At 40.2% G+C, this 25,783-nt stretch overlaps 1 protein-coding gene across 1 annotated transcript in view; it reads right to left on the reverse strand.

Annotated features, from left to right (window-relative positions):
• Positions 1-10,249: 10,249 nt before the first annotated feature.
• Positions 10,250-25,783, reverse strand: part of MRAP2 (melanocortin 2 receptor accessory protein 2) — a 36,691-nt gene continuing 21,157 nt past the window's right edge. Inside the window, exons 2-3 of the mRNA XM_060115318.1 lie at positions 25,196-25,295; positions 10,250-10,643 (exon numbers count right to left, since the gene is read on the reverse strand). Coding sequence (XP_059971301.1) covers positions 10,250-10,643; positions 25,196-25,295 — 494 coding nt within the window. The remainder of the gene's footprint in view (positions 10,644-25,195; positions 25,296-25,783) is intronic.

The raw sequence follows: 25,783 nt of genomic DNA on the forward strand, positions 1-25,783 counted from the left end.
AAATGATTAGTGCTGGGCGGCATATAAACAGGATTCATATGATCTCACCAGATGTAACGAATGTGGAAAGACTAAGGAAGAAAACAAAAAGCCATTCTTAAGTGTCTTGAACCTTACATTACTCACAGGAGAAAACATTACCCAAGGTAAGTGACACATCAACATAAGGCCTGAGCGTGATGGGAAAGCTGATTTCCACAATCATACAGTATGCCGCTAATTTGTTAGGTGCTAAAACAATTTCCTTGTACTTGTTCCTGATAAGTATGGAACAGTTTAGGCTCTACAAAAAGCAGGCTAAACGTTTTCCCCTGCTGCCGGATCTCTGGGTTGAATGTCCGCATAAGAAGGACATGATTATACTTCATACAGAAACTCTTCCTGGGAAATAATAAGCTTTTAGAGGGCATAACTGCTGTTCCCCCAGTGGAGGGCTAGAGTAGGTTTGGAGGGAACCATTAGAAATACAGTAGGTCTGAGTTGAGGTACTGCTGCCCTGGCAGCCAAAGATATCATTGATATCTTTAAGGATAGACATTTTCCCAAAAGTTCAATGAGTGAGAGAGTTATGTGAACAATAAGTAGATTGTTAAGACACAGCTGCATGTAGTTAGCACCACAAGTCAATTATACTATGTTTTGATATTTGGAAAATAATTATCCCATTTTTCTTTGAAAGTGCAGTAGTAGTAATAGAAATGATAAAGAAAGAGCCATCTTGGAGATAAACAATAGAATAAGCAATTCTAAATCTGTTGGATTCCTTGATAATATGCAGGAAATGAGCTAGATGTCTTCTGCAGACATCTGTTAATGCAGGGCTTACACCTGCAATGTATAAAACTAGTTTTTTCAGCAGACAAAGGGAACAAAGTCAAGATTCCTGATCTTGAAAGGTTTACTATACGGCAGGAAAGATCAGAAACGTACATCTAGCCAAATATGAATAAATGCAATAAAAGCATTATGAAGTGTGAATGGAGCACAGAAGAAAGAGAAATTCCTTTCACCTGGGATCTGGAGAACCTTTTTTGGAAAAGAGATGGCCAAAGAAATGGGTGGAATTTTGGTAGAACAGGATGTAAGGAAGTGAATTTAAAAACTGATTCTAAAATTAATATAAAAATGCAAAAGATCCCAAGTACCCAGAACAACTTTGAATAAGAAAAATGAAGTTGGAGGACTCAGACTATCTGATTTTAAGACTTTTTGAAGCTACAGTAATCAAGAAGTATGGTATTGGTGTAAAACTAGCAAATAAAATAACGGAACAGAATAGAATGTCCAGAACTAAACCAACACATATATGGACAACTGATTTTCAATAATGGTGCAAAGGCAAATCAGTGGAGAAAGGACCCTTCAACAAATAGTGCTGGAAGAATTAGATATCCATATGCAAAAAAAAAAAATGAACTTTGCTCCATGCCTCACAGCATACACAAAAATTAACTCAAAATGGATTATAGATCTAAATAGAAAATCTAAAACTCTAAAACTTCTAGAAAAAAACGCATCAGATTAAACCTTTATGACTTGGGTTTGGCAAATATTTCTTTGCTATAATACCAAAAGTATGATCCACTTAAAAGAGAAATTGATATACTGAACTTTATCAAAATGAAGACAGTCTTCAAAACTCTTCAAAAACATTGTTAAGCAAGTGAAAAGACAAGCCATAGATAGAAACTATTTGCAGATCGTATATCTGATAAATAATTTATATCCAGAATAAAGGACTCCCAAAACTCAATAATGAATCAAACTCCCCAATATGACAATGAGCCAGACTTGAAAACACACCTCACAAAGATATCCAGATGAATAATAAGCATATGAAAAGATGCTGAATGCCATTAGTCATTAGTGAAATGCAATCGAAAACCACAATGAGATACTACTACACACATACTAGAATGAATAAAATTAAAAAGACTGACCTTACATAGCATTGGCAAGGAAGTAGAGCAATAAGAATGCATATACACTGTGAGGAATTTACAGTAATACACTCATTTTAGAAAACTGTTAAGCAGTTTCTTTAGAAAGGTAAACACCTTGCCGCAAAAAAAAAAGGTAAACACCTATCTACCATACGACCCAGACATTCCTCTTCTAGGTGCTTTAGAAAATAAAAGCATATGTCCATACAAAGAATTGTAACCAAATATTCATTGCAGTTTTATTTACAGTAGCCAAGATTGTAAATAACCCAAATATCCATCAACAAATAAATGGCTAAACAAATTAGGGTTTATCTAAACACTACTCACAATGAACTACTCAGCAATAACTCAGCACTAAACACTACTCAGCAAAAAAATAATAATAATAAACTATTAATACACACAACATAGATGAATCTCAAAATAATTATGCTGAATGAAAGAAGTCAAACAAAATAGAATAGATACTGCATGAATCCATTCATACAGTATCTTGAAAATGCAAACCAATATACAGTGATAGAAAGCAGATCAATGGTTTCCAGGGGAAGAGATGGGGAGGGAGGGACTACAAAAGGGCAGGAGAAAACTTTTGTGTGTGATGGGTGTGTTCATTGTCTTGATTGTGGTGATGGTTTCTTGGAGAAACACTTAGGTCAAATGTATTAAATTGTGTACTTTAAAAGTGTTAAAAATTATTTTGCCAAGTATACCCCAAAGCTATTTTAAGAAAAAGCAATTCAGTACTGACCCACCTCAATGCCTGACTGGAGTGAGATGATAGCCCCTCATTCTGTCGGCCTAACAGGACGGGGCAGGGGAATTTCTCTCATGGAAGATAACATATGTAGCATCAATGGATTTTTCACTCACAATGTCTGTCAAGTAATAAAAAATTTCTATACATGAGAAGTGTCAAGACTACATGATTGATAATATGAGAATAATAAACATTAGACAATAGATGCAAACCCACAGATGATGTAAAGAGTTAAAAATAAAGACTATACAATAATTACTTTTAATATATTAAAGAAAATAGAGGAAATTATGGGAAAATAGATGACAGTATAAAGATGTTCACCAGAGAAATATACTGGCATCTATTTTTAAGAAAAATCAAACTGATACTCTATAACTGAAGCTTTCAGTTCTGGAAAACATGGCGAATTGAGCTGATTTGGATCTCTTTTAAGTAAAACTTTTAGTAATGCTGGATAAAATACAATAGCAACAAAAATAATATAGAGCTAACTATGAAGGAGAGAGAAGTTCCCAGGTAACATATAAAGAGGACACTTAAAGCCAGAATGGCAAGTTTGTAAGCTGATACCACAACACTCTGGAGGGAAGGGGTTTTAATCTGCAGTGAACAGGGCTATAATGTCTATTTAGAAAAAAAAGGGTTCATACCAGATGTAGAGACTTCCTTTATAGAAACCTCCCTCATAAAAGTTATTGGATGAGCTGCCCCTTCATTGAAAGGGAGACGGAATGAACTACACACACACACACACACACACACACACACACACACACAGGAAAGGGATGAAGAAACTGGTGCTTCCAGGGTCTCTAGGAAAGAAGTCTCCCATAAAAAATCTAAACTCCAAGCCCATGTTTCATGTGGATATGGAATCCAAATGTATACTCTATTTATGATTCAGGAATTCCCAAGCAAAAAATATAACAATTCCAGATTGATCAAATTACTTGGGGCCTTAGGATAAGCAATACAAAATTGTTCTCTAGGGAAACTTTTATAAAGCAGAATGTATGGGACAATCATAGGAAAAAATAATGCTTGCTGGAGAGCTCACACTACAGTACATGTGCATACATGCACACACACACACACACACGACAAAAAATAGAAGTAAATAATTGGCCATGAGGAAGAAGTAGCTTACCCCAAATACCAGGATGATTAGTATTCTGGAGCCTAAAATTATGAAACAATCTAAAAGAGAGCATAAAATAAATATGAATGAGTCATTAAAAAAATAAAATAAATCATTGAAAACATGCAAAATCAGGACATCATGGAAAAAAGATCAATTTTTTAAAAGAGCTAAACAGAACTTATGTAAATAAAATATATATAATATCTGATATATAAAATTCAATGGTTATTGCAGAATATTGAGTAGAGTTCCCTGTACTACACAGTAGGTCCTTGTGGCTTGTCTATTATGTATCTACTAGTGTGCATATGTTAATCCCAAACTCCTAATTTATCCCTCTCCCCACCTTTCCCCTTTGGTAACCATAAGTTTGTTTTCTATGTCTGTGAGTCTGTTTTGTAAATTTGTAAAGTTCTTTTTTATCATTTTTTTAGATTCAACATATAAGCGATATCATATGATATTTGTCATTCTCTGTCTGACTTACTTCACTTAGTACGATAATCTCTAGGTCCATCTATGTTGCTGCAAATGGCATTATTTCATTCTTTTTTATGGCAGAGTAGTATTCCATTGTATATATGTACCACATCTTCTTTACCCACTCCTCTGTTGATGGACATTAAGGTTGCTTCCATGTCTTGGCTACTGTAAATAGTGCTGCAGTGAACATTGGGGTGCATGTATATTTTCAAATTATTTTTTTTCTGGATATATGCCCAGGAGTTGGATTGCTGGATCATATGGTAATTCTATTTTTAGTTTTTTAAGGAACCTCCATACTGTTCTCCATAGTGGCTGCACCAATTTACATTCCCACCAACAGTGTAGGAGAGTTCCTTTTTCTCCACACCCTCTCCAATATTTATTGTTTGTAGACTTTTTATGATGGCCATTCTGACTGGTGTGAGGTAATACCTCATTGTAGCTTTGATTTGCATTTCTCTAATAATTAGTGTTGTTGAGCATCTTTTCATGTGCTTTTTGGCCATCTGTATATCTTCTTTGGAGAAATGTCTATTTAGGTCTTCTGCCAATTTTTTGATTGGGTCGTTTGTTTTTTTGATATTGAGCTGCATGAGCTGTTTGTATATTCTATAATAACCTATATGGGGAAAGAATCTGAAAAAGAATGGATATATGTATATGCATAACTGAATCACTTTGCTGTATTCCTGAAACTAACACAACACTGTAAATCAACTATACTCCAATATAAAATAAAAATTAAATTAAAAAATAAATAAAATACACTAATAATAAAACAATTCAAAAGGTGGGTTAAACAACATTTTAACTTGCAATATCTAGTAAGTTCATTAAAATTCAAGGGTAATCTCTAAAATAATTGTTTAAGAAGAGAATAAAAATAAAGGAGCCAAAATGAATCCTTCAGAGTAGGCCAGTCACTATTCTAAAAGTTCTTTATATATTTCATCACTTAAGGCTCGCAAGCTTTGAGGTGGATAGTATCCCTCTTTATATATGAAGGAAGTGAGTCTCACAGAGATTAGGTATCCTGGTGAAGACTGCACAGTTAGCAAGTGATGGAACCAAGCCCAGACAGGCTATCTCTAGACCCCATGCTCTTAACCACAACTGCAAGGTATAAAGCAGGAAAGGAGAAAAGCAAGGTAAATAGAAATCACAAAATAAAATGCTAGAAATAAAACATCATTGGTAATCATGGTATATTTAGATGAAATAAACTCACAAATTAAAATTTATATTTATAAATTTCATTTGTTAATCTGAAACAAAGCAAAATTAAAACTTAAAACAGATTGAAAGTTTAAAAGAATAACAGAGAGAGGTCAAAAGTTAGAGATAGAGAAAAAGATATACCAGAGAAATATTAACCAACAGAAAGGGAATCATTCAAGCCTTCCCCACATTCACTATTTACTTGACACCCAGCTTAATTGGCCATTTACTGGTTCTGTGCCCGAGCAAAATACTGAATTTCCCAGGTCCTTAGTTCTCTGACCTGTAAATATAAGAAACAGTCTCTCCCTCCATCCAGCCAATTTTTATTGACCACTGACTGTGTCCCAGGCACTGGTCAAGCCACTTGGGACCTATCAGTGAACAAAATAAAGATCCCTGTCCTTGCAGAATTTATATTCTAGTAGGAGGAGCAGAAAATAAACAACAGACATAATAGTCACGTGAACTATATAGTATGATAGGTGATAAGCACTGTAGAGAAAGAGCAATAGAATATGGTCTGGGAGATGGGGGTGCTGGGGCAGAGATAAGGGAAATGCAGTCCACAATTTACAGTGAGATGGCCAGAGTTGGCCTCATTAAGAACATCGAGAAGGGGGTATTTGTTGCTAGGGCTTCTGTAACAAAGAACCACAAACTGGGTGCCTTAAACAACAGAAATTTATTGTCTCACAGTTCTGGAGGCTGCAAGTCTGAAATCAAGGTGTCAGCAGTGTTGGTTCCTTCTGAGGATTGGAATCAACACTGGAAGGGAGAATCTGTTCCAGGTCTCTCTCCTTGGCTTGTAGATGGCCATCTTCTCTCTACATCTTCCCATCCATCATCCCTTCTATGCATGTCTCTGTGTCCATATTTCCCCTTTTTATAAGGATACAAGTCATATTGGATTAAGGCCCACCCTAATGACCTCATCTTAACCAGTTACATCTGCAACAATCCTATTTCCCAATAAGATCACAGTCTGAAGTATTGGGGGTTGGGACTTCAGCATATGAATTTGGTGCCGGGGGGAGACACGATCTGACCTACAACAAAAAGCATTTGAGGAAAGACTTGAAATAAGTGAGGGAGGAGCCATGTGAATATCTAAGGCAAGAGTGTTCCAGACAGAGAGACCGGCCAGGGCAACAGCCCAAGGGTACATGTCTGCTGTCTTCGCAGGACAGCAGGGAGGCCAGTGTGTCTGGAGCAGAGTGAGCCGGGATGGGGGGACAGGAGATGAGACCAGCCGAGGGGGTGGGGGGAAGAAAGCTTTGAGGTTATTGCAAGGACTCCAGCTTCTTCACTGAGTGGAATGAGAAGCCATTGCAGGATTTTGAGCAGAGAAGTATCCTGACTTAACTCCTATTTAAAAGGATCCTTTAAGCCTCTGTGTTGAGAGTTCTCACCGTAAGTTTACAAAAAATTAACTTAACACAGAGGCCACTTAGTGCCCAATAAATGTCACCTGTTATTGTTTATAAGGGTGCTGGTGGTGTCCTACCCAGATTTTACTATCCAGTGTGTCATTCCCAGCTGCTGGGAATGCTGACCCACTAGTGCCTCCTTCTCTAGACAATTGCCCTTTGGTCAAAGTAGAAGCTGCCTTACCCTGACTGGCTTGGCTTACCAAAGGTCATGACCCTGCCTCAAGAAAGAATGACTCTGTGATGCAATTTATGCCTCTTGTCTGATGGAATGAGCACATGTGACATATTGAGGAGACTCACAATGTTCTTGAGAATGTTATACCAGCAGAAACACTGCCAACTTGGGGACAGAGACAGAACAAGAGGAAAGAAGGCTGGCAGACTCCCCCAAATTTTACATTCGGGGAACAGGTTGATAAACTACTCAGTTACAAATACCCTTCAAGAAAAAGGAAGGACAATTTCAAGGGTACAGCTGCAGGCCCAGAGGGCAGCCATGTGCCACAGAAGATTATTTACGGGCCTTGCAACCTAATGGAATTAGCCCAGTTGAATTCTGAAATTGCTTGGAACTGGTGACTCCTTTCTCCTTTCCAGTTTCTCCCTTTTTGAACAGGAATGTCTAGAACTGGTATCCTATGCTTGTCCCACCATTGCATTTTATGAACAGATAACTTGTTTCTAGTTTTACTGGTCCACAGATGGAGAATTTTTCCCCAGGATGGATCATACAAAGGGTCTCACCCATACCTGACTTAGATGAATAAGATGATGTCATTTGGGACTTTTGAGCTGATACTATTTAGACTATATATTGGACTTTGATTTCATGGTGTAATATTTGAGACTTTGAAGGATGTTGGGATAAGATGGATGGATTTTGCATGTGGGATGGACATGAATCTTTGGGGCCAAAGAGAAGAATGTGGTAGGATAATTCATGCCCCACCCCCAAAACATGTCCTTTCCTAATCCCTAAAACCTGTGCATATGTTACCTTGCATGGCAAAAGGAACTCTGCTGATGTGATTAAGTTAAGTATCTTGAGATGGGAGATTACTGTAGGTAATCCAATGTTATCACACATGTCCTTATAGGAGAGAAGCAGGATGGTCAGAGACAGAGATGTAAAGTGGAAGCAGAGGTGACAGTGATACAGGGCCTTGAGCCAAGGAGTGTGAGCAGCCTCTGGAAGCTGAAAAAGGCAAGAAAATGGATCTTTCCCTAGAGCCTCCGTATGGAACACAGCCCTGATGACACCTTGATTTTAGCCCACTGACACTGATCTTAGACTTCTGCACTCTAGAACTGTAAGAGAATAAATGTAGGTTGCTTTAAGCCACTGAGTTGGTGGTCCTTTGTTACAACAGCAACAGGAAATGATTCAGGAACCAATGAACATGATGATTCATGTGCTGCCTGCTGTGTGGTCATAAAGTTCTTTGTCTCTGACCCAGGAGTCTTGTGTCTTCTGCCAGTTTCCACAGAACTGTGTCATGCTAACTTGCTAGCTTTCAAAAGGGGTCAAATCTGAGACCTTTCACAGTTCTTGACATTTAATTAACAAAAATGATGGTATCATCATGGATATTTTTCTATCTTTTGAATATCCTTCAGTCATCTAATAAATCTATTTCTAAATAAGATACCACTTAAATAGTTTTAAATCTTAATAATAAATAGCCCATGGTTTAAATTTTGTTACTTAAGTTATTAATAATAATATTTGCATTAGTAAAAGTTATTAAAAATCAACATTTTAATGAATGAAAATAGCAAGTTTAATGAAAATAGCAAGTTTCTTTTTGCAAGACTGTGTGTTAACTACAAGAAATGTTCCATGCTTTGTCCTACTGTTTAGTGTTAGATTCTTAAAGGATAATATTTTCCTCAAAAGACATTATGGGAAAGGGGTTTCTTTTGGTGGAATAATTCCTAAATGAAATCTGGTGCATGACTCAGACCACTGGGATCCTAGAGATGATAGAAATTGAGACATTATAAACATGGAATCATTTTTAAATGAAATGAAAAATTGGATATGTGAAAACAAAGAAGCTGAGAAAATTCTGGTGCAATATATGGATTTATTTTTCAGCTTAAGCAAGACAGGTGGTAAACAAATCCATAATGAAAATGCCACCCAGAGATTAGCAGCTGGACATGCATGCAACGTGACTGTGCAAAACCAAGTCATTTCCAAAACAGTGTGCAGGTTTGATTCCTTCATGAAATTAACTCTGGGTTGCCCCAGGCCACCTTGAATATCTGTTGATGGGGTATTTATAACCCATTCACCATCCCAGCTCAAAGCCCACACACTAGCCACATGACCATTACTTCCACATCTGTCAGGTAAACAGACAGCCTGGCAATAGCACTCTTCTTGTTCACTAGCCAATGGCAGAGTAGTGCGACCAGACACAGTTACACCAACACAGAGACACAGGAGTCACCTCCCCTCCTCCAGCTGACAACATTCTATACATTTCTGGGGACAGGATTGTCCTACAATGTACTGGTACTCATGAACTGGTACTCATCCCAGGAGAGGAGGGGCAGGGTTGTCTCCAGGTTTGAGCATGGGTGGCTGTAGGGTCTAAGAACTGCTGTTTCGCACAAGCAATAGAAATGCTAGCCACAGTGACCATGAGAAATGAGACTCCTGACGTCCTGGTAGATGCTCAGGCCTCTGACAAAAGCTGGGCTCAGTTAAGGGTTGAGTGGGAGTTACAGACCTGGGGGATGCTACAACAAGAGCTAAGAGGCAGCGGCCTGGTTTATACTGCTTTGGGTATATCCAGCCTCATCCGAATACAAAATAATAAATTCACAAAATATTAGAACTGGAATGGATCATCTACCGTAGACTCCTCACCTTACAGTTAAAAAGGCAGCAGCCCAGAGAGGCAAAGCAACTTGCTGAAGGTAGAGCATGTTAGTGGCAGGTAGGAATGCAATATGCCAAACCCCATTCAAGAACACTAACACTGAATACGTGACCAAGTTTTTCAATGACAAGGAGGATGAGACAGTGTAAATACTTGGTTCCCCAAAAAGCCCCAAATGTGTTTAAAGGTATAAACACTCAGCTTAATCAGCATTCTTCTGAGGGGGCTCTCTTCTCTCTCTGTCTTTCTGTCTCTCTGTCTCTCTCTCTGTATCTCATACACAAACACACATAATCTTGGTGAGTGAAGATTTCTTGCTATACAAAGACAGACCCAACATCTTCAGGAAGACACTTTACAAAACATGCCTCTCAATCCAAGTCTTTGTGTGAGGTCTGGGCAACTGGCTTATTTTCTAGAACAATAGGTGGTTCTGAAATCAGGAGATCATCTTCCCCAAAGGAGGAGTTCTGGTCCGTGTGGATGAAGTTGGGGATGTCAAATTTCATGAGCCTGTTCAGCTCCTCCTCTGGCCGCCCACTGCGTCTGATGGCTTCCTGGAGTTGAAATTCACTGTCGAGGGCTGTGGTCTGGAGACCACCTTTGGCCTTGTCCAAGTGGTCCACTTCATTGATGTAGCAGTGAAAGAGGGACCCGGATTCCTCATTGCCCTGTCGAGAAAAGACCTTATCTGGTTCCAGTGGCCTTCCAAAGTCTGACACAAAGCTGTTCATTCTGAATCTCTTCTCTGAAGACTCTGCATTGCTGTAAACAAAAGCAAAATAAAAGACTGCTTACACTCCAGCTTAGTTACCTGCAGAATCATGGTTTTTGGCATCTATGGAATGCAAGTCCCTGTACACCGCATGCAGACAAACATCAGAACTGAGAGATGTCACTTCTGAACATGTACAAATAAAGCCAAGGCAAAAGTCACAAGGTGAGGGCCCTTGGACCATCCTGAAAAGAGACCTTTTGCTGAGGGATCCTTGATATTCTGCATCACACACCAGTGTTTCTCAGTGGGACCCTTGGATCATCTGCATCAGAATTACTTGAAGTGCTTCTTAAAACGCAGAATTCTGGGTTACAGTCCCTCAGGATCTCCAGAGGTGGGGATGGGTAGTCTGTAGTTTCATAGAATCCCCAAGGATCACTACTCATGGTCAGGTTTGGAACCACTGGCAGACAACAGGCCAGCCTGAACAACAATACTATCTCACAGGGGTGAGTTTCATGTTTGTCAAAGCACTGTTATATCCATTTATCTCACCCCATTCTCAAAACTGACCCATGCTGTCACTTAGGCCAAGAATTATTATACCCATTTCACAAAGGCATAAGCTAAGGTAAGGAGGGGTCAGATTTACTGCTTGATTGACACAATCAGTGATAAGAGTGCGAAAAAACTCCAGTTCCTGAATCCTTGTTTCATTTAGTGTGGAACAAATTAGCAATTCAATGGTAATAAATTGGTGAATGGATGAATAAAGTAACTCTCAATGAGTCCCACGAGTGCCTGACAGAAAGAGCAGGGGCAAACTGAATAACCTGATAGCCCACCTACTTTAATCACCATCCTTTCCAGATTTATAGAAAGGCGACTCCCACACAGGTAGTGACTCCGTAAGGTCAAGAATCATGTCCGAACACTTGCAAATCCAGAATAGAACCTGACAACAATTAGGCCCTGGAGTCTGTAATCTCAGTGATTTCAGTTCTTAAATCTCTTCTTTCCCATCCCATCACTCAAGATACAGCACTTATGACCAAGTTCTCATGGGGCAGGGGACATGGAATCAAGTTACAGGTATGAAAAATCTGATCTTAAAAACTAACCTCCATACTGTCTTGATTACTGTAGCTTTGTAGTATAGTCTGAAGTCAGGGAGCCTGATTCCTCCAGCTGCGTTTTTCGTTCTCAAGATTGCTTTGGCTATTCGGGGTCTTTTGTGTTTCCATACAAATTTTGAAATTTTTTGTTCTAGTTCTGTGAAAAATGCCAGTGGTAGTTTGATAGGGATTGCATTGAATCTGTAGATTGCTTTGGGTAGTAGAGTCATTTTCACAATGTTGATTCTTCCAATCCAAGAACATTGTATATCTCTCCATCTATTTGTATCATCTTTAATTTCTTTCATCAGTGTCTTATAATTTTCTGCATACAGGTCTTTTGTCTCCTTAGGTAGGTTTATTCCTAGATATTTTATTCTTTTTCTTGCAATGGTAAATGGGAGTATTTTCTTAATTTCGCTTTCAGATTTTTCATCATTAGTGTATAGGAATGCCAGAGATTTCTGTGCATTAATTTTGTATCCTGCTACTTTACCAAATTCATTGATTAGCTCTAGTAGTTTTCTGGTAGCATTTTTAGGATTCTCTATGTATAGTATCATGTCATCTGCAAACAGTGACAGCATATACCCTGAGAAAACCATAATTCAAAGAGTCATGTACCAAAATGTTCATTGCAGCTCTATTTACAATAGCCAGGACATGGAGGCAACCTAAGTGTCCATCAAGAGATGAATGGATAAAGAAGATGTGGTACATATATACAATGGAATATTACTCAGCCATAAAAAGAAACGAAATTGAGTTATTTGTAGTGAGGTGGATGGACCTAGAGTCTGTCATACAGAGTGAAGTAAGTCAGAAAGAGAAAAACAAATACCGTATGCTAACACATATATATGGAATCTAAGAAAAAAAAAAAAGGTCATGAAGAACCTAGGGACAAGACGGAAATAAAGACACAGACCTACTAGAGAATGGACTTGAGGATATGGGGCGGGGGAAGGGTAAGCTGTGACAAAGTGTGAGAGTGGCATGGACATATATACACTACCAAATGTAAAATAGATAGCTAGTGGGAAGCAGCCGCATAGCTTAGGGAGATCAGCTCCGGTGATTTGTGACCACCTAGAGGGGTGGGATAGGATAGGGAGGGTGGGAGGGAAGGAGACGCAAGAGGGAAGAGATATGGAAACATATGTATAACTGATTCACTTTGTTATAAAGCAGAAACTAACACACCATTGTAAAGCAATTATACTCCAATAAATATGCTAATAAATAAATAAATAAATATAAACTGAAGAAAAATTTAAGCAAACATCTCATTACTTAGTGTAGTTGAAGCCAAGCATTCACCTACTAAATTATGTATTATTTCAATAAAAAAGAAAAAACTAACTTCCAAATTATCAAGAATCACCTGGATTTTAGGGCTCAGCAATCCTAGAAGCTTTGCCATCCAGGCAGCAGAGGGAATTTTATATCAGATTTATCTCCTGCTGTGATGACCTGGGTGACATCAGATGAGGAATTCCTCTCAGAAGCCTGAGTTTTTCCTTGTAGTGATAAGCCTGATTAACCAGTCTCGTTGCCCACTCCACAAGGTGATGTGAAGATCAATGATTGACACAGGAGTATGACATTCACTAGGTCATGTATTCAGGATTCAGAGAAAAATCATTTGAGAGAGACTGATGGAATTCTACTTTAATGCAAATTTAATAGGAATAGGTCTTATCTTTCAGTAAGTGATTTTCTTCCCCTCGTTGTCATTTCACCTAAGTTTAAAAGACGTTTGAGAACAGCGATGAGTGTGCCAGCAACCTGTGACCTAAGAAGCTAAAATGTCAACTAGGAAAAGAGGGTATTAACATGTTTGGAAAAAGCATGGTTAGGACTGCTGGGGTCACACCACCTCCAATTCCAGGCTAAGAAGCTCTGAGTACTAGCTTTCCAGCTTGCCTGGAGTCTCAGCTGAGTATGAAGGCCGACCCAGAAACCCAGCTGTGTACAGCAGCTCTTCTATAACCCAGGCTACATGTTCTCAGGATTAAATTGAGTCCATTGACCACCATCCCCGCCGCTTGTTGAAGAACAAAGGTACAGAAGACCAAGAGTATTTTGCCCCTCCCCAGGGCAGAGCCCAGGCGATAGACACTAAGATGCCTTCCCTGTTTCACCACCCCCCCCACCCCCCACCCACCACCCCACCCCCGCTCTTTTCTTTCCCCATGATCTCTGGGTATGGTAACAGAGCAATCTGTCTGTTTCTCCCTTCCTGAGAACAAGGGAAACACCCACCTTTGTTCTCTTAGAGTCTGGTAAACATTAAATACTCAACAGACCATCCTGTTCTTCCTCTTTTGTTTCCCTGACTGATAAACTAAAAAAACCTGTATGTGAAAAATTGTGATCACGGACACAGCTTGCTTCTATTCAGTTACTATTCATCTCATCGTTGGGCAATATTTACGTACTGAAATCAATAGATCTTAAATGTAAAATTCAATGTGTTTTTATTGATATATACACACATGTAACCACCCTCCTAGTCAAGATATAGAATAGTTCCTTTCTTCTGGAAAGTTTCCTTCCATTCAATTTCCAGCCCCTTCAGGTAACACTGCTCTGATTTCTATTTCCATTGATTAGCTTTGCCTGTTCTTGAATGTCCAGTCAATTTCCACCTCCCAGAGGCAATCTGTTTTGATTTTTATCACTGCAGATTAGTTTAGCCTGTTCTTGAAATTCATACAAATGGAAGCATGCAATATATAGCCTTTTGTACCTATATTCTTTTGCCCAGCATTATGCTTTTGAGGTTCATCCATGATGTCGCACGCAGCAGTAGTTTGTCCTTTTTCTTGCTCAGTAATATTCTGTTGTACAAATACACTACAATTTGTTTATTCATTCTTCTGTTAAAGGGCATTTGGGTTGTTTCCAGTTTGGGGTTGTTATGAACTTTCTTGACAAGTCTCTTTGTAGATACACATTTTTATTGTTCTTGAGCAAATACTAAGAGTAGAGTTACTGGGTCGTATAGTAGATGTTTCTTAACTTTATAAGAAACTGCGGAGTTTTCCAAAGTGGTTGTACCATCTTACACTCTCTCCACAACGCATGAGAATTACAGCTGTTCCACATCCTTGTCAGCACTGGGTGCTCTCCATCTTTGTAATGTCGGTCATTCTTGTGGGAGTGATGTGACACTCAGTGTGATTTTAATGAGCATCTCTCTGATGTCTAATAATATTGAGCATCTTTTCATGCCCTTATTGGCTATTGGTTTATCTTCTTTTGTGAGGAGCCTGTGTGTGAGAATTTTGCCCGACTTGCATTTTCATTTTCTTAAAGATGTATTTTGATAAGCAGAAGCTTTACATTTCAGTTAACTTCAAATTATTAACTTTTATCTTCTATGTTAGTGCTTTTTATATCCTCTCTAAGAAGTAATTGTTGACCCCCATATCACAAACCCTTTGTTTTCTTCTAGAACCAATACAATAGCCACGAACCACAGATGGCTATTTATTTACATTTAAATTAAGTAAAATTTACATTTTGGTTTCTCAGTCATATTACCCACATTTCAAGTGCTCAATGGCCACATGTGGCCAGTGGCCACCTAATTAGGCAGCACAGAGAACATTTCTGTCATCATAGAAAGTTCTATTGGACAGAGCTGTTCTAGGAGCTTCTACTTTGGGTTTATGATCTATGTTGAGATGGGGTCAAGGTTCATTTTTTCCCACATGTTTATCCTGTTGTTCCAGGACTGTTGTTAAAAAAAAAAAAAAAAGAAGAAAAACTTTCTTTTCATTTGACCTTATACAAAAATCATTGTATTCTACACACAGGTAATAAAGAATAAGAAAATGAAAAAAAAATCCATTCACAACAGCATCAAAAAAAAGAATAGAATACTTAGGAATAAATTTAACAAAGGATGTGTAAGACCCGTCCATTGAAAATTTCAATGTTGCAAAGGGAAATTAAGGAAGACCTTAATATATGAAGAGATATACCAGGTTTGTGGATTGGCAGACTTCAGGTTAAAAGCCATATTACCATAGACATAAACTATTGAAGTTTCCTTCCTTCAAGGGCCAAAAGCCCTTCTCCCTTCTGTTTTTGTCTGTTAACGTTCACTCTCCAATACCTTCCAGTAGTCATTCATTATATTTTGTCCAGATTTTATTTTATTTATTTTATTTTTGCTTGCATTGGGTCTTCGTTGCTGTGCACGGGCTTTCTCTAGTTGTGGTGAGCAAGGGCTACTCTTCATTGCAGTGTGCGGGCTTCTCATTGCAGTGCGCAGGCTTCTCATTGTGGTGGCTTCTCTTGCTGTGGAGCACGGGCTCTAGGCACACAGGCTCAGTAGTTGTGGCTTGTGGGCTCTAGAGAGCAGGCTCAGTAGTTGTGGTGCACAGGCTTAGTTGCTCCGTGGCATGTGGGATCTTCCCAGACCAGGGATTGAACCTGTGTCCCCTGCACTGGCAGGTGGATTCTTAACCACTGTGCCACCAGGGAAGTCCTTTGTCCAGATTTTAAATTGTTATCTGCAAGGTTATACCTAAACATGCTACTCTGCCATTACTGAAACTGGAACCCATCTGCCTAATTCCTCTTGGCCCTTCATGAATCATCTTAGGTGCCACCTTCTTCCCTGACTCCTCCAGTCAGTTGGGATGTTCTCCCAGAGGACTGGGTGCTTCTCTCCATCTGCCTTCTCACTCTGTATTAAGCCCATTTCTTTACTTGTCTGGCACCTTTCTTAAGACGATCAGCTCTTGCGGCAGGTGTTGTGTGTTTCTTGTCTATGTCCTCAGTACCCAGCACGGTACTAGGCATAGGGTAGGTGCTCATTAAGTTTTTGTTAAATGAATGAATGCATCAATCATGAAGAGATCGCAAAACTCAAGCAACTCTTGCCTTGGCAGGAGGCCTCTCCTACAGTTGGGGAAATCAATTCAAGGGCATACTCAGGGTTGGCAATCAATTTGAGGGCATACCCAGGTAAGGCTGAAAAGAAGGACTGGTGAGCCATAATAGACAGACGGTCTGTTACTAGAGATCCTGAGTGTGACTCCAGCTCCAGAGATACAAGAGATTCAGCAAACTAGCCACATCTAGGACTGCCCTGCACCTGTTTCTGGCCAAGGGAAGCACTATCTCTGACTGTACCCGCAGTGCTCTCCACACCCCCAAGCTCTGTCCTAGAGTCTTCTATGGCGCCCCCTGCCTTGCATTGTTGGAGCTCACAGACCACAGAGCTACTGCAAGAACATCTTGCACCTTCTATAACTGGCCCACTTTGGAGGCTGCAGGAGACTCAGGTTCCACGGGGGAGACTTCCCACCATTTATCAGTAAGAATGGCTTCAAGAAAGCCCAGTGAACTTTCTCCCCACCCAGTGGTTACCCAGTCTTTAAAGCAGACTAGCCCTCATGAGTCACACCTGAAAATGTTCTTGTACACTTAATGTTGGAATAGCAAAGGATGCTCACTAATTAGGCAGGGGGGGTTCTGCTGCTTGATGTTGCCTTAATTCAGTTTTCAGGAAACATGTGCCATATTGTTAAGGCTGTCTTTCCAACCTTATAAAACACGTCCTGGTAGATAACCTGAGTGCCATGACAGAGAGAAGAGGCTAGTTGCGAGTTTCCCATCCTCTGAAACTCAGTTGGCATATGGAAAAGTAATGCTCACTGGCAACTATCAGAACAATTGAAACAATTGAAAATCAACTTGTTCTTCCACAGCCTTGGTTACACCTGTGAAAACTAAAAATTACAAGGGCTAACATCTTAAATACCACTTTGATTAGAATGATAATTAAAACCAGAAACCATAAACTTCAATAACTGGAACACTGAAAGAATGAGAAACTGTGAGATGCTGACTGAGCTAGCAATTAATATCATGTTATAAGTATCATAAAGAAAAGAAAGGATACTGAAGAATATTTGTACTATAGACTGAATGTTTGTGTTCCTCCAAAATTCCCATGTTGAAACCTAATCCTCCAAGTGAGGCCCCAGTGAGGTCCCTCTCTCCTTCCTCCATATGAGGACACAGTGAAAAGCCCATCATCTATGAACCAGGAAACAAGTCCTCACCAGACACTGAACCCACCAGCACCCCAACCTTGGACTTCTCAGCCTCCAGAACTGTGAGAAATAAATTTCTGTTACTTACAAGCCATCTAGTAAATACCTATGGTATTTATAGGAGACTGAACGTACGAAGACAATTCGAAAATTCAGAATCACCAAGAATTTTAGTGCCTTTCATTATTTTTGTCACATTCCTACCTATTCTATATTTTGTCATCATGAAACTGAGATCTAGCTAGCGTGTTTGCAAGTTCTCCCGTGTCATCCTAACTTTTGAAAAATGACAACTGTTTATTTTGGTAGAATCTTAAAATCACTTGTTTTACTTATTTAAGAATCTCTATCCCTCATTTTCAGCTTGTTATAAGGAATGTAATTTGGACCTAACCTATTGATTGCAACATCCCCAAACTCTACCAGCCAGAGTAAAAAGACTGTTCAGACTGTTCTGATTCTTGGTCTTTTCTTCTTCTCACTCTGGGTTGTGTCATGTATTGTCTGAACCTGTGGGATTTTCTGTACCAGAACAGAGATCCTCCATCGTGAGCACCCATCCAGTCCTCTGGCATTTGCAGTACATGTCATTTGCTTCCATGACACTCCCCTGCTCAGAAAACTTTCATTGATTCCCCAAACTCTTCTGCCTGATCTTTCAGACCATCCTCTCCCACATCACATGGCCTTTCCAGTGTCCACTCCCACCAGTCCCCTCGCCAACCCTACCGTCCGGCCATATGGGACCTGACTGTCCCCCTCTGAGCCTTTGCTTGTGCTGTTCCTCCTACCCCTTCTCTGTCAAAATCAAATATGTCCTTTTCTGTCCAACTCAAATGTCCCTGCCTCCATGGAGACTCTCTGATCTCCCAGCAGGAAGGAATCTGCCCCCCTCTGTGCTCCTTTCGATTTTACTGACCTTGCCTTACAGGACACAGCCCTTCCTGTCTCATGTCAGAGCTATTTGGTATGATCTTTTCTCTCCCATATACTGCTGTGCTGTATGCTATTCATCTTTGCATCTCTCAAAGGGCCTTGCCATCATTCGACCCTCAATCAATGCACCGGACGGCTGTATCTGCAGGTGGTCCAGAGCCCTGATTCCTGTGAAAGGCACAGCCACCTCCAGTGTTTAGGGATGTGCTCCTTCCTCTGTGGCCCTACGAGAAGTCAGGTGAGGAGGGCAGACTTCTCCCACCTTCGCTGGCAGAGGGAAAACACCCGTAAGATTCTGGGTTATTCCCTTAGGAATTTTCCACATTTATGATGAGTTTTTACAAATGGAGTGCCTGCTGCTGTACTGAGTCTTAGCATGCCTGACTATCCTCAGGTTCGCCTCAGTCATGAAAAGTGGTGGGCAGTCCAGCCTGTGGGAACCTAGTGTTTCCAGCAGTCACTTTCAGTGGACTTTTAGAGATGCGTAAGCCAAACAAAGACCTACTAAACTCTGTGATGAACCACCAGTGAGAAAATAATAATAACCATTTCACAGGAGCCACAGCCTGTGCTGAGAGTCTTATCTCATGTAACAAGCCCTAACAGAGGCACCAACCAAATCCTCGTGTGTGTGTGAAAGTGCCTTTTGGTTGCTTTTGTTGGTAGTTCCAACTTGCCAGGGAGATTTCAGTCTCTCTGAGGCAAGAAAGATTCTACTACCTTAGGATGACCCTCAGCACACCCATAGCTGTGCACTCAGGAAACACCTTGTAACTGATGGGGAATTAAAAGTGACTCCTGAACAAAGGTGTATAACTTGAATCAGATACAAAAAGCAGTTGGATTTTTTACCTGTTGATATATGGAGACCTTTCAGAATGGCGGGTCTTCCTTGGGAACCACTCTGCACTACATCTGCACTTAACTGGTTCCTGTGACCTCGGTCATTATCAAAGACCTTGAGCACAGACATTCTCTTGCTATTAGCTTTTAGGTGCGCTGTACCCCTCCTTTAGTGAGTATCATATTCAGGAAAATTGCAACTCAAGGTAAAATGTAAATTCCATTTTTACAAGGTCATGAGCAATCCTGTCCTCACTCCTAGACGAAGACCATCCCCACCTGGACAAAGTGCACTTAGCAAAGGCTACAAAAGGAGGGTATTTGAGGTATATGATGTCTGGGGGTTGATCTTTTTTTTTTTTTTTAAGTACAAAATATTCAACATAAAAATGTGGTCCAAAACTTTCCCGTACTCTTTCTCTCTGGCAGATTTATGATAATGGGGTTATAATACCTTAACAAGATGGTAAAGAGAGTAAATAGCTCCTTAGCGGAAAAAGCACAGGAAAAATGGTTCTTTTATCTTCATTGTCTTTAAAGGATCCAGGTAAGAGGTTTTTTTTCCCCCACACACAACAGCAGATATTCCATGAGAAAAATAATCCCCATTAAAGCTGCTTCTTGGACCTAGAAGCTTTTAAGAAAGGCGATGTCAGCTTTATAAGAGTCTTTCTCCCTCTTTGGTCAGCTTTACTAGTGCTCACTCATATCTGGTTCTTCTCTCCTCCTGGGAACACAAATTACCCTGCCCAGCCTGACGGTCAGGTGGCTGTGGCTGCTTCTGGCCAATGATCTGTGAGAGGAAGGGGTGTGTGCCACTTCCTGGCTGAAGGACAGGTGTGAGATCTCTTCATGCCCCCTTCCCTGTCACAGGAACCCGGGAGGCTGAGCCTTGGAGGTGCTGCAGCTACAGTGGAGAAGCTTCTGTCCACCCCTTGCCGACCCTCAGAAGACGTGTAGCTTGAACACAATGTAAACCCATGTTGTGTTTTACTAGATTCGCGGAGCTGTTTGTTACTGTCTCATAGTCCGATTATGATACATCCTCTCCTGAACAGAAGCCAATGAGTAGGCAGTGACTCTAAAATTGAAGTTCTTATGCTAATATGATCCCAAGTTGGAAACTTCAGGGAGGAAGCCTATCTGTCATCCTTGTATCTTACTTCTTTCAAGGGAATGCTTGTGCTCTTCCCATGTGTCAGCAATGATGAGCTCCTAGGGAGACGCTCAGCCTGCCCGGGACGCCTCCACGGAGGAGGAGATGGAACTGAGTGGTAGATTCAACACTAGTCCATTTAGAGCTTGCACACCTGACTGGGGATCTTAACCAGAATGTCGGAGTCATGTTCCAAAAAGATACTTACTGCCTGATATCCTACTTGAGGAAGTTCTTTGTGACCAACTGCCCAGAGAGCCTGTTATATAAAGCAGTCAGAATTCAGACATCCTTCCGAGCCATGACCAAGATTCTCTGCTTAGTCTCCTTTCTAAAATCATCTTACTCTTTCATGAGAGACACACCCAAGGTGAAGCTAGGGTAGAAGGAAGCCACACTTTGGCATGTGTAGCTCCAACGTGAATGCGTAGGGCCTGGCTGTCTCGCGGGAGGATGGGTGTCCTCTTCTCCCTCCTGCTGTTTACTTGCACCCCTGAGCTCTCCCCAGGATTCCACCAGCCACGCAGGGGTGGACTGATCTTCACTGAGAGCCGCCCGCTGTGAGCCCAGCGTGTACCAGCAGCTCCACAGGCATCAGCTCACTTAACCTTTACAGTACTCCTAGGAAGCAGATACTATTTTATTTTTACAAATGAGGAATCTCAAGCAGAGAGAGGTTAAGAATCTAGTAAACTGTTCCAGTACATCTGGAAATGTTTGACTCCAGAGCCCATGCTTGATCCAATATGTGATAAAAGAAAACAAATCTGATTGCTTGCTAATATCTTTGTTGTAATATAAGGAGATTTAAAATTACCGACATGAGATAATTTAATGTAGTGTTAATAACAGGAGCTTTAGAGTCAAAGAGACTTTAGTTTGAGGCCTGGCTCCAAAGGTTTTGTTTGTTTTGGTTTGGTTTTTTAACCTGTGAATCATCATATGAGTGGTTCAGCCTCATTTTTCTCATCTGTAAAGTGGGAAACTTTATAAGTTGAACACTTACAGGATTTACTTCATCTTTTTGTGAGGACTTGGTGAGATTATACATATAAAATGATCAGCAGACCTTGGCATGTGGCAAATGTTAAAAAACTGCTTTTATTATTAGTCTCAATGATTTAGCATTCTTTCCTCCATGCCTAATTATCACAGGCACACTTAAAATTGATTGTTTTATATTAAAGTTGGCTGAATGGAAAAAATAATGTCTATTTTAGAAAAAATTCCTGCCAAATAAATGTCAAGTTTACTAAGATCTAAAATCCTTTTTAATTGCTCCATTTGGGGATTTTTCCACTTGTCTGTTTCTGTCAGTTTGCTTATGATATACTACAGCCAAATGCCATGTCTTACACTGCCTCAGACTCAAGAAAGCATTTAAAATGTGGTCCTGAGGGCTGATCCATTATTGTACTAAAAATTAAAAAAGGTTAGACTTTCTCCTTAGCCTCATTAAAAGCATGTAGAGTTACAATGACCCCTGTTATTTGAGATGATGCAGAATCACCATCAAGAGAGAAACCATCTACTAGAAGGATGAACTGCCTATTGGAAGACTGGAAATTCAAGTCTCAGCTACCCAGGGTCAATGTGAAATGTTAAGGAAATGTATTAGTGTTCTCCAGAGAAACAGAACTGACAGGGTGTGTGTGTGTGTGTGTGTGTGTATTTCTATATCTATCTATCTATCTACCCATCCATCCATCCATCCATCCGGGGTAGGGGAGGGGGACAGTTTTATTTTAAGGAATTGGGTCATTTGATGGTAGAGGCTGGCAAGTCCAAAATCTGTAGGTTAGGCTGGCAGGCTGGAGACCCAGGGAAGAGTTTGAAGGCAGGCCTCTGCTAGAGTTCCTTTTTGCTCAAGTGAGATCCATCTGTTTCTAGGAGCGCCTTCCAGTGATTGGATGAGGCCTACTCATGTTATGGAGGATGATCAGTTTTATTCAGAAATTGTATCTCATCTAAAAAAAAAACCTTCACAGAAACATCTAGAATAATGTTTGATTAAATATCTGGGTGCCATGGCCTAGACAAATTGACAAATAAAATTAATCATTACAGGAAGTCGTGTTCCCTTTTGGGCTAGGGTGTTCCCATCTGTAAAATCACCTGCATCCTACATGAAACAAATAGATCTCAATAACCCTGCAAAAATCCATCTGTCCCTCTGAGGAGAAGGTAGATAAAGGGGGTTATTATTCCCTGGCCACTCTACAAGATGTACCCTAATCTGAGTTTGTCCTTGGCTTCTCTTACTACTGCTGTAATCCACACCATATTTTTAAATTTCCTGGACCAATAAAGTGAGGTAAAGGCATGTTCAGATGTTTATGAGAACAGGAGATAGAAAAGGGAAAGTTCATATTTTTTTAGTGGCTTTTTAGTGGCTATTATAGAGATTCTCAACCATGCATCTCCATATGCTTCAATAAAATGATCTTTTCTTTTCATTTAACATGTGTTTAAATTTTTTTCCAGACCTCAATGTCTGAAAATAGGTGCGTGATGGGCTGAACTCTTCCCTCTACCTATAACTAGTTGTTATAGTTCAAGTGCAGGCTGAAGACTGAACAGCAGATGCCACAGACTGTGTGATGAGACACGACAATGAGAATGCCGCTGCCAGGATGTGAGAATGAAGGGAGACACCAATGGAAATGTGAGGATCTGTGCTCAGTTTCTTCCACTTACTCTCTCAGGTCGCTCTCCACCCGTCCTCATCCTGCTCCGTGCCCCAGGAAACTGACCTTTGATGGAGGCTCTGGCCACTGGTTGTGGTGTGGGCTTCACCAGTGGGGAGCAATGGTAAGAAAGGGGTAAGAGAGGGGAAGAAAGGTCTGGATATTTATTGGAGGCTCCCTCCCTGAGAGGTCACACTGGACTGTGACCCTTGACCTGAGTCATTGTTCCTCTCAGCCAGCCTCTCTGCAGGACTCCTGGTTGCCAATCAGGACCCCCTTCAGATCTAGTGCATCTACTCCTCAGTGTTCTGAGCCCTGGCATCCTGCACTATCCTGGGGGCCACCCTCTTCCTGGGCCACAACTTGTGACTAGTCCCTTTATTAAAAGCTCTTCTATATATCCAGGCAAAACTCTAATTCAAAAAGATACATGCACCCCTATTTTCATAGCAGCACTGTTCACAACAGCCAAGACATGGAAACAACCTAAATGTCCATCGACAGATGAATGGATAAAGAAGATGTGGTACATGTATACAATGGAATACTACTCGACCAGAAAAAAAGAATGAAATAATGCCATTTGCAACAACATGGATGGACCTAAAGATTATCATACTAAGTGAAGTAAGTCAGAAAGAGAAAGACAAATACCATATGATATTACTTATATGTGGAATCTAAAATATGGCACAAATAAACGTATCTACAGAACAGAAACTGACTCACAGACATAGAGATCCAACTTGTGGTTGCCAAGAGCCGGGGAGGGATGGGCTGAGAGTTTGGGGTTAGTAGATGCAGACTATTACATATAGATTGGATAAACAACAAGGTCCTATTGTATAGCACAGGGAACTATATTCAATATCCTGGGGTAAACCATTACGGAAAAGAATATTAAAAAAATGGATATATGTGTATAGCTGAGTCACTTTGCTGTAAAGCAGAAATTAACACAACATTGTAAATCAACTATACTTCAATAAAAAATAAATTTTAAAAAAAGCTCTTCTAATTATCTAATTTGAGTGTGCTATCTGTTGCCTGCTGGGACTGACTGATAAGGTATCCAACATAAGTTATTATTTTTCCCTTCTTTGGAAGAGTTGGGATAAAAGAAAATACTCTAAAACATTTCTGAGTGTTTTGCAAACCATAACTGACCAGATACGTTGTGACATTACTCAGCATTCTTTAAACATCCATGTAATCATTTCCTCCATAAATTCAAAGCCCAACATGGATGTTCTTTACCACGCCATGAGAATTATATAATCCTTAATGTTTCCATTTTATTTCATTTCAAGGAAACTTAATGCTGAATTCAGTGACTATTGTTAATAATTAATTCAGTCAGGTATCCAGTAACAACTATTTCTCTGCTCCTCAAAACGTTTTCTAAGCTAGTTTTCATCCTATTTTTGCTATTGTCTTTTTTCACTGTTTTCAGTCTGGTGAGTCATCTAAATTCTTTTGGGAATAAGGAGAAAAAACATCCCAATTAATAATACTTTCAAAATAAAAATTGAGGCTGGATCAGCAGTTAGACTACTGGAAAGGACCAAGAAACCCAGCTGCATAAGGGTTCACTTGAAAATGAGCCCCAGAGACAAGTACCAGGAGGAAGGCAGGTCCCACACAACAGGCACTGGGTCCAGACAGCACATCCATAACCAGGTCCATCTTTCCACCCACTGGAAGCAACCCCAGCCCCGGATCCCATTTCTGTTTCTTCTGGTCCCTGTGGAGCTTAACGGACATTTAGGAACAGCCCAAACTTACTCTTGGTGTGGGGCTCCTGTCTTGGTCAGCAGAGTCAGCACGAAAAACATGAAAATCACAAAGACCGCGAGACCAACCCAAAATCCAATCACAATGGAATCTGCAAGACAGTTAATACTGGGATTAGTATTTCATAGCAGCATAAAACTTAAATAATTGAGGAACCTGTGCTTTTTAATACATGAAATGAGAAAAGATGTCAACAATCTTCTGAGACAATCTTGACCCATCAGTTACCAGGGGACAGGAAAGATGCAGGGATGAGGGAAGAGTCTGTGCCTCTGGATTTCTGTCTCAGGTACTACTAAGAGATGTCAGCCCTCCAGACTCTTGGTTTCCACATCCCAATGGAGGAATCTAAGATAGAAAATGGGCTGTCTAGGTCCTCAAGATTCCACTGAAGTGTTTTGAGTTAGAAAATCCAATTTTTAGCAGAAACTGCAATATGAAGTTTAAAATGACTTCTGATCCAAACCAACCCAATTTTGTATTTTCACACATGCTCCTGCTGGCATAACTCAGCTCTTCATTACAGCTGGCAGAGAACACACAAATGGCCTCCTGAGTGCTCTTCCTGACTTTGGCCTT

Source organism: Mesoplodon densirostris, chromosome 12 (genome assembly GCF_025265405.1).
Source record: "Mesoplodon densirostris isolate mMesDen1 chromosome 12, mMesDen1 primary haplotype, whole genome shotgun sequence".
Classification (NCBI taxonomy): Eukaryota; Metazoa; Chordata; class Mammalia; order Artiodactyla; family Ziphiidae; genus Mesoplodon; species Mesoplodon densirostris.